Source organism: Pygoscelis adeliae, unplaced genomic scaffold (assembly GCF_000699105.1).
Source record: "Pygoscelis adeliae isolate BGI_AS28 unplaced genomic scaffold, ASM69910v1 Scaffold66, whole genome shotgun sequence".
In the NCBI taxonomy this organism is placed as follows: Eukaryota; Metazoa; Chordata; class Aves; order Sphenisciformes; family Spheniscidae; genus Pygoscelis; species Pygoscelis adeliae.
In genome coordinates this window covers 11,095,807-11,109,126 of record NW_008825167.1, presented here as the reverse complement: position 1 = coordinate 11,109,126, position 13,320 = coordinate 11,095,807, and the positions used below count along the sequence as shown (strand labels likewise).

At 40.3% G+C, this 13,320-nt stretch overlaps 1 protein-coding gene across 1 annotated transcript in view; it reads left to right on the top strand.

Annotated features, from left to right (window-relative positions):
- STK32B (serine/threonine kinase 32B) overlaps window positions 1–11,570 on the top strand; it is a 171,790-nt gene extending 160,220 nt beyond the window's left edge. The window contains exon 12 of the mRNA XM_009328893.1: window positions 11,432–11,570. Coding sequence (XP_009327168.1) covers window positions 11,432–11,570 — 139 coding nt within the window. The remainder of the gene's footprint in view (window positions 1–11,431) is intronic.
- The last annotated feature ends 1,750 nt before the right edge of the window (window positions 11,571–13,320 follow it).

Here is a 13,320-nt window from a genome sequence, read left to right as displayed (position 1 = left end):
GAACTATCAAACTGAATCAATTACCCATGGTGTAAGCATATGTCCCCAAGGATTTTTGGAAAAGGTGGGAGTAAATGTCATGAGTGTCAGTGGTACAAGAAGACATCTGTGCTACATGGGGATACTTCCTCCAAAATTTTACTTTTCACATTCAGCTGTAATAAAGCATAACTTCCAGTCTGTGCCTCAGTCATTTAAATTTAAATGGAGTTAAAACAGAGTTATTTGAATGATTACATGGTAATCTACTGAGCTATCAAAACACATACTTCACAGTGTATTAGGAAGACAGACCTGAGATTATGACTGTTTCCATCGAAGCAGTCAGTACTAAGAGTACACGTTTGGGGTCAAAGACAGACTGAGTTAAATCTTGGTTAGATGCAGAACAACTCCTACCTCAAAGGGTGTATGCAAGATTTTCAAATGTGTCTGAAATAAATGGGAATTAGATGACAAAGTATTTTTCAAGATATAGCCCAAGTCATGCAGAAAAGCCACTGCTGGCAGACCCAGAGCCTGAATATGCTATAGGCATGTCTGCATGGATGAACAGGCGATTGCACCCCTGTGCTCCTTGGTGACTTCATTACCCAGCTCTTGGCAGTGTTTATCGGCATGTGCTATGTGCCAGGCTGATGGGACTACTTAATTTCTGCACGCCTGAACAGTGTGGGTGTAAATTAGCTCTAATCCAAAAGCAAATTGGGTCTGCTAAGCAGTGCAGTATGTGGTGAGCTTATACAGCTGCTAGACAGGAAGGGACTTGAATCTGTGGTAAGGTATCTCTATTTTTCTAGAGATGCAACAAGTGTATTCCTTTAAACTAATCAATTTAAAATTCATTTATTTAGTTTAAGCTTCTTTAGTAGTCAGCGAGGAGAGACTTGTTTCTCCCAAGGTTGATCTGTGACACATATATTAGATAACTTAGACTGGAACTAATTATTCTATGTTAGTGCCTCTATCTATTCTGTAGAGAGAGCCTGAACTAATCTTTCCATTGTCTCTAGTTAGCTGGCATAAAATCCATCCCACAGTTGTGGTCTCAGTTCATTTCTGCAAAACTAAATGCCTAGCTGCCAGTCCAACAGGCACAGGTCACCTGTGGTCTGCTGTTGTGTCTGCCTGCTCTCTCTGAGTGACAGGTAATCAAGGGCATCTCGTACTGCACCAAACACCACTTGTGGGGCAACTGCATTTGAGCCATATGTACCTAACCATAGGGGCAGGAGGCCAAGAACAAGCAAGTTGTAAGTGTAAACATTATCAAGGAAGAGCTTAAGACTCATGACATCCACTCTTGCTAGTCATTTGATGAGGTTATTACTTGGACCAGGTCTCCCAAAATATATACCTGCTACCACACAAACACACAGTAGTGTTATCTTTCATTTAAAGCTGCTCTGTACATGTTGTTCTCTAGAGCGGGGCAGGGAGAGAAATTATCTGAGATTACAGGCTCTAATTTTCAGTTTGGAGTTGTGTGACTCAGCGCTAACATTGCTGAGTGATAAGTGTTGAGTCTGCTCCAGTCGGTCCTAAAGTCTGCCCTGGTCTGCCCCAAGCCTCCTCTGGCACAGAGCAAGATTGTGCCTTCCTTGTTTCCTTGAAAATGCTTAGCAAATTCATACACCTTTCAGTGATTTCTGTTTTCCTGAAAGCACTACTGAGATCACTCTGTGCACAAGCTAAAGAAAAGCAAAGTCCACTGTTAACTCTGCCATGGTTACTGCTCCTCTGTTAGCTGTAAAGAGGGTTTTTTAATAAAAAGAACATTAGCTATATACAGATGTCTTTGGAGATAGTTTTAATTACCTAAATAATTAGTTAGGTTAATTAATTAGATCTCCACAGTTGGGATTCTTTTGACTCCTTCCTCATTTTTCAAGTGTTTAACTCTCCTTCTTCCATTTCTACTCTTTTTTTCTTATTCTGCATTTTTCACCTTCATTGTTTTTTTCTGCCTGCTTTTTAAAGGCAGAATATAGGAAATCTTCCGTACTGCTCAGTTGTTGGCATGGTCTCTGGCATAATTTTTCCCAGGCCAAAATCACTCTCTGAAGCAATTCCCTTCATGTTTCAGAGGTTAGCATAGACAAAAGGCTGCCTAATAGGCAGCTGGAATACAGCTCTGGTTTGAAGATTAGAGAGCTTAGCCATAAGGATGCAAGCCAGCCTGTGCCACTTAGCTTCCAGGCATCAATCCCCACACCATTTTATCATCTGCTGCGAATTTAACCCATGCCTAAAATACAGAAATGACATTCCCACGCAGAACTTTATTTGCTGCCTGTCATGAGAGCACTCCTGGGTACCGCTGGCGAATGGGAAGTGGATGAATAGTTTGGCAGACGTTCAGGTTATCAGGTAACTTAATCTTATGCAGGATTATTGTATCAATTAGTTCTGACATATGTTGCTATGAAATCAGAGCACTTTTCAAATTGGGGAATGTCGCAGAATGTGGCCAGAGACTTACCTCTGTTCATGTGTCCTAATCAGATGCCAACTCCTCACCCTGCACCCTGCTTTCCTTGGGAAGCAAACCTGAGCATGAAAGGGCAAGACGGGATCTGCAGCTCACACCAACAGGATGTAGAAAATCCAGGAGTATTGTATTTGTTCTTTTTTGTTAGTACATTTCCTTAATATTTACACTGAGCAAAGGTTAGTTCTTCTTTATGGATGGAGTGTAAAATAAGCAAATTTCCTGAAGTTCTGATCAACTCAACTTATTTTTGTTAACGTTTTAAAAAAGAAAGGAAATACAGGAATTTTCACTCCTGATACACTTGGTGGCTATTTTGTTTTGAAAAGTAAGAATACTCTTCCCAAATATGCTTATTCAGTTAAAAATAACCTGGTCATGATGCTTTGCTCACTTCTTTCTTCTTTATTTTACCTTTTCACTAAAAAAAGTAGTTGAATGAAAACCTGGCAGATGAGAACTAGTAAGCAGAATAATGGAGATATAAGAGTAACACTCATTTACAATTGTAAAATGCTGCCAGCTTCTTCAATTTTTCCAAAAATAGAACACAGCAAGAACCCATTTATAAGAGAAACCTTTAAAAATGCAGGCAGAAAATTATTAAGTGTCCGTGTATCAAATTCAATTCTTATTCCCCACAGTGGAGCCACATGACAAGCCAAGCTGCTTATTGTCCCAGAAATCATGCTCAGTTATCAATATTTCTACAATCATTGCCTGCAATTGATGTTAAAATGATGGCAGAAAAATAATGGGAGAAGTTTTCAAAGTGGAGTATAAGATGCACATGCATATAATCCATTATTTTTGAAAAGACGTGTGCACACTGCAGGATCTACATATTAGTGCGAAAAAATTGCCCTGATTTTGTAGTTATGTGCACTTTTACTGATGTGCATGAGCTCCTATAAAGCTTAAATAAGGGATTCTACAAAAGATAAGGTTTTGCATGAGCTTGGGGAAGTGACTCTGTTTTTCTGGCTAAAGCATGAACGATTGTGGTGCTATGAACATTTTTACTCAGTGTCAAATCAACGGAACAGAGTTTTTTTGGGGCTGCTGGCTGAGCTGATCCAGAAAATGAGCTGGTATGACCAACATTGTTCGATTTCACCTGTCTACCACCTACTTACCACTGAACACTCATTATTTAGGTTGGAGAGGTAAACAAAAACATATGTCTTCTCATGATGGTTATGCAGATATATAAAGTTCAAGCTACCCAGCAGCTTTCTGTTCATACTTTCTATCACACTCCAGGTTACCAATACCAAGGGTGATGCTGGACTTCGAGGCGACAGTGTGAGTCCAAATCCTTCTGTTCTTTCTCAGAACAAGTTTCTCTGCATAAATCATTCCAAAATGTGAAGAACACAGGGATATACTCTGTACTTGTTCTACAAGGAGGAAATAAGCAAGTCTTATTGCCACAGTTAGACTCCAAAGTCCCACTAAGTCTTTCTTTTTACACCTTTTGAGTGGAAATAAAGGCTCTAGAGTGCTACAAATTTACCAAAATGTTTGAGTTGAAAGTTTCATCTTTGTTTCATGTGTAACCGAGCAGGGAATCCAGTTCTGATGAGGGATACAACCAGCCACTAACTATCTCCATCTCCTTAGAAAGCAAATTCTGGACCATTTGGTAAGATAGTGCTTAGTTATCATCCAGACAGATTAGTTGTCATCAGGGACAGGCAGTGGTGAGGTGGGGAGAGTTAAAGCACCACCACCACCACCACCTTGAGGAAGCAGATGTGTTCACCCAGGAATTTTTTGCTTGTGTTTGTGTACAAATTTTGATGTATCATTACTGCACTGAATAAAAACTAAAATTAAAAACAAATAGTGGGCAATAGCAGTGGGCACCAAACTGACACCTTGCCTGCCCTCAGGGCCAAGATGTCTCACTATCACAAGATGCCTTGGCTATCTACAACTACCCACTATCTTGCCTAGACATGCTGGGTATTCCCAGCTCTGCAAGTATCCCTGTGAGATATTGCTACAGTAGGGCCTCTCATGCTTTATGGAGTCCACCTTTATGGCATTATAACACTCTGTAAAAATTATTTTTAGTTTGGCTGGAATATTTACAACTTCAGCATATCCATCAATTTTAGTTACATGGCATAACTTCCATGTTTCTGTTTCCTATGACCAGGATATAACAAAACAATGCCTATGTCTGTCACTTTCTGGCTTCTTCTAACTACAAAATTTCATTGCTAGACCTTTTCTATTGAGAATGAAAAGTTTTTAGTGCAGTATTTTGAGAGAATAATATCTTTCAAAGAGTCCATATTTATCAACCGATATTCTAAAAATATAGTAATTGGACATAAGGGTCTTTATTGTTTTTCTGAAATCCCCCTTGTAACTTCTGTATCTGTGCTCCAGTAGACAAACGACAGTGACATGCGGAGAGACATGTAGCTGAAATAATCCCTTTCTGAGCACAGTCATTCCCCATGATAGATCAGTTATTTTTTTCTCCTGATTCAGACATGTTTGTAATTAACCTTCTAGCAAGGCCATCTGGACAAGACATCAGCATTACTTATGTGTAGCTGCTAAATCATAGAACTGAGGTGGGTTTCTAACTATTTAGAAAGCTGTCCCCCAGGATTCATGAATTTGAAGAACTAGCATAGACATGCTGGGTCTGTTCTGACCTCAGACCCCCTTCCTTGTAAAGAATAACTGGGATAAATGTTCCACAGCTTTATCTACTCCTCAGGGCTTCTTTCAAGGGATGTAAAAGTTTCCAAACTTTTTTCCTGCAATAAATCTACAGCTTCTAAAGCTCATCTTACTATGCCCACCTTTTCCCCAAACCAAAAGCAAAAGCATCTGTTTCTCCAGCAAAGTATTTGAAATATCAATAGGCCAAGGTAAAATGCTAAATCTAGAAATGGGAAAGTAAATTCCACTGCCCACTCAGACCATTTTCTTTCCTCCACGCCCAGGACACTGGGTTTGCAACACTGGCAAACTCACCTGCAAATTTTCTGTAATAAAAAGAGTGTCTTGTAGGACATGGTACGTGTGGGATTCTCAGAGAAGTGGTAGTTCTGCCAGGTTTGAATTCTCTTTTTGTCAGTAGAAATTCTATCCTCGATGGTTGCTGAGTGTGTGCCCACTGCTTGAAACACCTCGCATTACTGAGGCTTCAGTTTCACACTGACAGCATGGCAAGACCCATTGGTGAGTACCTCAGCTGCACAAAGGTGTTATCGTGCACTGAGGTATTGCCTGGCCAGAACAAACAGACAAGAGTGACAGGCAGTGTAAAACCCTCCAGACAGCTCTCAAACAGAGCAGCTACATTTTGTAAACCTGATGCCACTGGTCTATATTGCTGTAGGTTTTTTTGGACCAAAAATTTTTCCCTGTCCTTTGAATGCCCTTCCACTGACAAATATCTGATTCAAGATCCAGCATTGGAAATCAATGCTGCAGGAGCTCTACTATAATATCTGAGTGTTCAGGATAATAAGAGTCTTAAAAACCTTTACATAGCTCACAAAAACTCTTTCTCTTTACCAGAAATACTGATGAAGCCCAAGACTTGACTGAAGGGTCAGTTACTTTTTCTGATGCTTTCCTGTAGTGGTTGCTACAGCCTCTCTCTTCCTCACTGCTGGAGAAGAGGTTATTCAATGCTCAGTGTCACGCACTATCAATATTACATGGATCAATGGTGAAGGGAAGGAAAACTCATCTTATCTCTTTGTTGGTTCAGCAAAACCACTCCTAATTCTCAGCATAACTGCCTCTGAGACTATTTATGTATTTGTACAGAATTGTCACAGAATAAATGTAATAGAGACTGTTCAAACTCATTTTCATCCTCTTTTCCCTGGAGGTTTTTTTTCCATATGACTATCCACTAGAACCACTTGTTCACTGTTTTCATCTGCAGCTGGCCATATTACAATTTATTCTGAGTAAATGGCATTCAGCAAAGGAGCAGCTACCTGGTTCAGATCCACAACTAAGTCCCCATCAAGCCATTCATTCTCCCTGGGCCTTTATCAAGTTATCACAGCCTGTAGCTGCGTCGGCTTAAAGGCAAGATAAGTCATTGACTGGAAAGCAGTTTCCTACAAATGATTTGTTCAATATCTTTATCAATGATCTGGATGAGGGGATCGAGTGCACCCTCAGTAAGTTTGCAGACGACACCAAGTTGGGCGGCAGTGTTGATCTGCTCGAGGGTAGGAAGGCTCTGCAGAGGGACCTGGACAGGCTGGATCAATGGGCCAAGGCCAACTGTATGAGATTCAACAAGGCCAAGTGCCGGGTCCTGCACTTTGGCCACAACAACCCCATGCAGCGCTACAGGCTTGGGGAAGAGTGGCTGGAAAGCTGCCTGGCGGAAAAGGACCTGGGGGTGTTGGTCCACAGCCGGCTGAACATGAGCCGGCAGTGTGCCCAGGTGGCCAAGAAGGCCAATGGCATCCGGGCCTGTATCAGAAATAGTGTGGCCAGCAGGAGGAGGGAAGTGATCGTCCCCCTGTACTCGGCACTGGTGAGGCCGCCCCTCGAATACTGTGTTCAGTTTTGGGCCCCTCACTACAAGAAGGATGTTGAGGTGTTGGAGCATGTCCAGAGAAGGGCAACGAGGCTGGTGAGGGGTCTGGAGAACAAGTCTTATGAGGAGCAGCTGAGGGAGCTGGGGTTGTTTAGCCTGGAGAAAAGGAGGCTGAGGGGAGACCTCATCGCGGTCTACAACTACCTGAAAGGAGGTTGTAGCGAGGTGGGTGTTGGTCTCTTCTCCAAAGTAACTGGCGATAGGACGAGAGGAAATGGCCCCAAGTTGCGCCAGGGGAGGTTTAGATTGGATGTGAGGAAAAACTTCTTGACTGCAAGAGTGGTTAAACATTGGAACAGGCTGGCCAGGGGAGGGGGTGAGTCACCATCCCTGGAGGTATTTAAAAGACGTGTAGATGAGGCGCTTAGGGACATGGTTTAGTGGGCATGGTGGTGTTGGTTTGACGGTTGGACTCGATGATCTTAGAGGTCTCTTCCAACCTTAATGGTTCTATGATTCTATGATTTATTGCACTGATGCCATTTTTAAACAGAATGGCCCCGACTGCATTTATTTTGCCATGATTACAGGAACCGTGTCGAGGTACCCATGTTTTTGAAAAGCTGAGAACATCTGATGGAAAAGTGTTCCAGTTATGGCACCAAGGAATCAAGAATGCACAAACAAGGGATAAATTTCACTTCTGCAACTGTCCAACATTTTAGCTGAAGAGACTGCTTGTTCACACACAGCTGCTGTGGTGAGATTTGTTTAGGTCTTGACCTGAGCCTATTTGCAGTTTGGAGCTAGGTTGAAATACAGACCAATTGCCTTATTTTTGCTGAAATTGCAGTGGTTTGGGAGGAGGCTTTTGTCTCTTAGCAAATCTGAAATTTTTACAGTCATGTTGAATCTGCAACTTTTCATCCTTTTTCATTGAGCTTATCCTACCAAGGAGCCTAAAGACAAACTTTCAATATTTTTCTTCACCTAGTGAACAAGGCTGAGCTGTAAGCTCTTTCCCGATGGTCCCCAGGTTTGCTACTGGGTTTCATTAGATGTTTGTGATTTTCACTCTGGCCTGCCATAGTTGTAACAGTCTTTTTTGCTTCAGTATTTTATTTTCCATGCTAGTTTTTAGCCAGTCTGCTCTCTTTACTTTTGTATTTTTATATATTCAATAATGCATATAGGCATAATTACATATGCAGTATAATTATGTTTTGCTTGATTATATATGCCACCTTCTTTTCTTAATCATCACAGACACTGGACTCTCATTCCCCATTTCATTCAGTCCTGTGAGGCACAGAGCAGTACTTAGAGGCACAAAGCTCTCAGCTTCCATCGTTCTTGGCAGCAGCTGCCTCAACATCTGATGTGCAACTACAAGCAAAGTCCCATGTTGCTTGGCATGTTCCTCCTCATTGCATCCTTTGCCTAATCAGGAGCTGCAAGTACAAGCCTATGCATGCTCTGTCACCAGTTTATCCAGAAAAATCTCCTGCAGGCCTGGGTTTGATAAGAACGCAAGATTTCATCAGTCCAGGCATGGCTTCAATGTTCTTTTTGTTTCTATTTCTTAGCCACAACTTACCCAGCTCAGATTTATGACTAGCTCCAAACCACGTGAGTTTTCTGGACAAATATAATTCGCCCTCAGCTTCACCCCTACATTGTCTCCACTTGTCAAGAGAGAAGCTGAGGCATAGAAAAGGGCTGTAATTTGCCCAAAGGGTGACAGAGGTAGAAACAGAATCAGCATCTCCTGATTCTGAGTCCAATTCCCCAGACCCCAGGACACACTGGTAAGTAGGTGTTAGCATGCCCATTATAGCCCCTTATAGTGAAGTCTTTAACATAATTTTAATCACTGAATAAAGTGATTGATAAATTATTAAACATTTAAATAACAGTTAACTTTTTACTACATCATCAGGTTAATAACCTATTGTTTATTTTGATAGTTTGTAAATATGGATAGTGAATCTAGATACGGAAACAGAAAATGGCTGAAAAGGGAATACAATGAAGCACTGCTAAAACAGTGCTATTCCTTTAGCACTTCCAAACCCCCATAATCTAATTATGGTTCAATAATAGACCTGGGGAGTAGGGACAGGATAAAAGAAAATAAACGGAAATCAACAATAGAAACCACCTCTGTAGAGAATGGGCAGTTCAAGGCTGGTCAGTGGTATCTTTTCAACTCAGCATGGGCTTCATTTCTCTCCTTTCCCACTGTCCTCCTTACATGCTGCCTTTGTGCCAGTTTGAGTGGTTTGAAAAAAAAAAAAAATTGGTGTTTTCCTGCTTTATGCTGTTATTGAGAGACTTCTTATTTCCCCATTCATTTTAGCAGTACAGTAAATGCCTTCTTTTTCAGCATTTTATGAACCAAGTAAATATTAAACAAATTCAGGGAGAAAGCACTTGAGTGTCTTAGACCAACGCAACGATTTCTGAGATCTCCATAGAGTCAAAATATGTCTCACTCTGCTATTTAGCAGTTTGCACATGTCTGCAACCCACAGTTTGCAACATGAGTTTCCAAGCACTGTAGCCTTTTCTGTTGACTAAATACCTTAGTCTCGTAAGGGCCAGTAGCTCAGACCCTAAGATGGTTCAAGACTTTGTCTGATTCAATTACTCTCATGGTAGTCTCCTAGATCTCTTTTGAAGCCCTTATTAAAAAAAAAAAAATGCCATCACAGTTGCTGTCTTCCATTCCTTGGTGCCAAGACAGTTTCAACAATAAGTTACATACTCCATTCAACTGTGCAGAAATTATATATTTCAATTTTCTTAGAGTCCTTGGGTGAAAATTCAATGTCTTGATGATTTGTCAACATTCATTTGAACGACTGGTTCTAAAGCTGTTTGACTGATGGTTTAACTGGAGATGATGGACAAATTTCTCATCAAGAAAGGAATGTCCCTAAGCTCATTTGTCATGAACATTGGTGAAGATAATTCATTGGCTTTGCAGCCAGGGACTCATATTTCTTGTGCTTTCCTCTAATATCTCGGTCCTCCATTGGCCTGTAGACACACTGGTAGCCTTCCTATTTCTGGTGCACTTGAAAAAATTACCATCAGGGTAAATGCATTTAGCAATTTGTTCAGCTAATCTGTTTTTTCAGTCTATCTTAAAGTTTTTTATTTAATGTGCCAATGTTTGTGCTCTTCTAAATTTAACCTATTTGGACAGTGTTTTCATTATTTTTACTTTAAATAGCCTCCTTTATTCTTCTGCTTATCTATGACAGCTATTTCATGTCCTTTCATGTGCTTTTCTGAGCCTTCAGTATGGCATCTCTATAGTCTTTATGCCACCTGGAAGTATTTTACCCTTTGAAACTGACCTTTTGCATTTCATTTTTGCATGCTTTTCCATTATTGAGTATTTTCTACATATTCAATATTGCTTGCAAAGTTTTTTTGGAGTATATCATATATACCACTTATAATCACTGTAACAAAGAGCTTCTTCCATAGTGTCTCTGGTGCCAACTCTTGGTGCCTTTTTCAGGAATACATCAACAGCTGTTTCTCATTTTGAGAAAACAAACAGTCAGAGAAAAATTCCTCCAAAACAGCAGCTGTTCATGTTTTAAAAAAAAATTGGTCTCTACCTCATAGCTTCCCCATGAATCTTTAAACACTTCTTGAAAGTACTTACATTGTGTCTGTGTTTGGAGAAAAACACTGAATATCACATGAATCACAGTAAAATCATAGAAGTTGATACCAGTGTTGAGCAGAAATGCTGAGAAGCTTGATGATAAAACGATTGGTGGGGAGTGCAGGTGCAGCTAGGGCTGTTGCTGTTGTCTAGAAAATGATGTCAAAAGAAGATGACTTTAAACAACGTAGGATTTTTTTTTTGTTGTTGTTCCTTGAATCTACCTAGGAGGCTTTGACAACATATGAAGAACAAGAATAATACTGAATATACTTTCATCTCATGTTTTTTTCTCTTGTACTGGTGGAGGTTACTGATAATTTTGTAGGAGAGCAGAGGGGAGCAGCTGCTTACTGCTGTTGTGTGCCCAGTCAACAACTCCCATCAGCCTCGAGCTACCTGGAGGTTTTGTCAAGTTACAGTCTGAGCAGAGGTGCTAAAGCCAGAGAAAGCACACTCCTCTGCTAGCTATTTATGATAGGCTTTAATGGGAGCCGTCTTTGACCAAGACCCAGCTGCACATATTTAGGAGGAAGCAATCGTCAATGTTTAGAAGAAATGGCAGCTATAAAGCTCAAGGAGTTAATAGAGATCAAATGGTACAGGAATTTGTTTTATACACAGGTGTATGTGGCTATCCACAGGACAGGCAAGAGCTGTCATTCTGAGACAGTTACCTGCACACGATAGCTATATCAATGTTTTTAACCTTTGGCAGATTAAGAAGACAGCAGGATCAAAGTGGACAGACTTCCAGCATGGACAGCAGAGGATCCCTTCAGAGCCATGAGAAACTCCAAGACGGACGTAACAACAATTTACTGGGACATGGCTGCACAAGAGGCTGCAGCAGCTAGTGAGCCATGGCCCCGCACACGCTTCCACCCTGGCAGGGCGAGGAAAGGTCCTCTCTGTGCATGCCTTCACCTTCGCCCCTCGGATCCTGGGACATCTGACTCCTCCAAAAGCAGGTTCCCCAGACAAGGACAAACCCACAGAGCACACCGCCTGACACTTTCCACGTATGACCCTGCTCTTCTTTTGACTCTGCCACTGGAAAAATGACCATCAGCAACAAAATACAGTTTTATAAGTAAGTGTGACTTTCCTTTTCAAAATCCTGGAAGAAAACTTGAAACAATTCATTAGGCAGCCTCTGAAAGATTGCCACGTTTCTGGCTACTTGCAAGAGACAAAGTTATATTGGGCCCAGCTTTATCTTGAATGCTTTACGTTACCCTCTCTGTCTCCGTTAATTAAAATGGTCCAGTTTGGAATTTTGTGAAACTGCTGGACACAGCTGTTTCTGAGCACCTGCTGTTGAGTTTATAAGAGATGTAAATACGTGAATGTAGTGTCAAATAGGCCAAACATTGAATAATTTCATTTAAATACCTGAAACCCATTGGAAAAGTTGCAGCGGGAATGTATTCACATTGTTCTTTAACTTCATGCATTCTGCTTTGTTGTAAAAGATGTGACCCTGGCCAAGTCAAAGTTTTGCTAGTGACTTTAGTGGATGCAGGATCAGACACATCAGTAGTGTATGATAATCATGACAAAGAAAGACCTTTTTATTTGTAACAATAGGCTGACTGAGCCAGAGTTGAAAAGCAGCTTAGTGAGGAGAACTAAAAACATTAGGAATTTGCTCAGATCCATAGTTAGGTGTTATAAAATGTGAAGAAGTTACATGTGTCTCTGTTTTCATGGATCTATTCTGGATGAGAACCATCTTGAATAGAAAGAAACATACTTCATCCAAAGTATTGTTGACATGAAAGCCTTTTTTTGGGGGGGTCTTAAATAGCATCCACAATTCCAGACATTTATGGTATTTTACAACTTGTACATCCATATTTTGATAATAAATGCATGCTTGTTCTGTCCTATTGTGCTTTTATTTTTAAGGGTTACCATCCATTAGCAAATTTCATTTCAAATTTTTGAAACAAATAAGTTAGGCTTTTGAAAGTGAAAAACATTTTATTTGTAATAATCTATTTTTACTGTATTGTTCCATTCTATCTTTTACAAAACAAAGTTCTTTGTAATTGAATCTATTTTTAAATTTGGTTTCACACTATATGTAATTTTTGTCACAAATTTTTCACAAAATACAGATTTTTATCGCTCCATGAAATGATATGGTGTTCCTATCAACAACAGAGCAGTTTACAAATGTAGTAAGGTAAAGATTTTACATCTGTCATGAGCACGGTGTTGGTCTACTTGCTTAATTTGGGCATAGACTGAAATAATCATAGGATCAAGCAAAGGAGCAGAGTTTTCCTGGTCTTGCAAGGACACATTTCATTGCCCAGAATAAATTGTTTCATACCCATCCCTTCTTATAACGACCTTTTTTTTTTTTTTGCTTAATATTGCTTTCACTTGAGAAGGACCAAAATGGATAACATTTCACATAATTTCTGGAAACACCTATTGCTCTGTTCCAACTAAAATGCATCATGGTCTTGGATCTTGATCCTGGAAAGAAGTGAAAGATTTTATTTACTTGAGTAATCCTACAGAAATTAATGGCACTACTCATAAGTAAATGCTTGCAGGATCCATGCTGTATCAAATAATATAGATTAGAGCCAG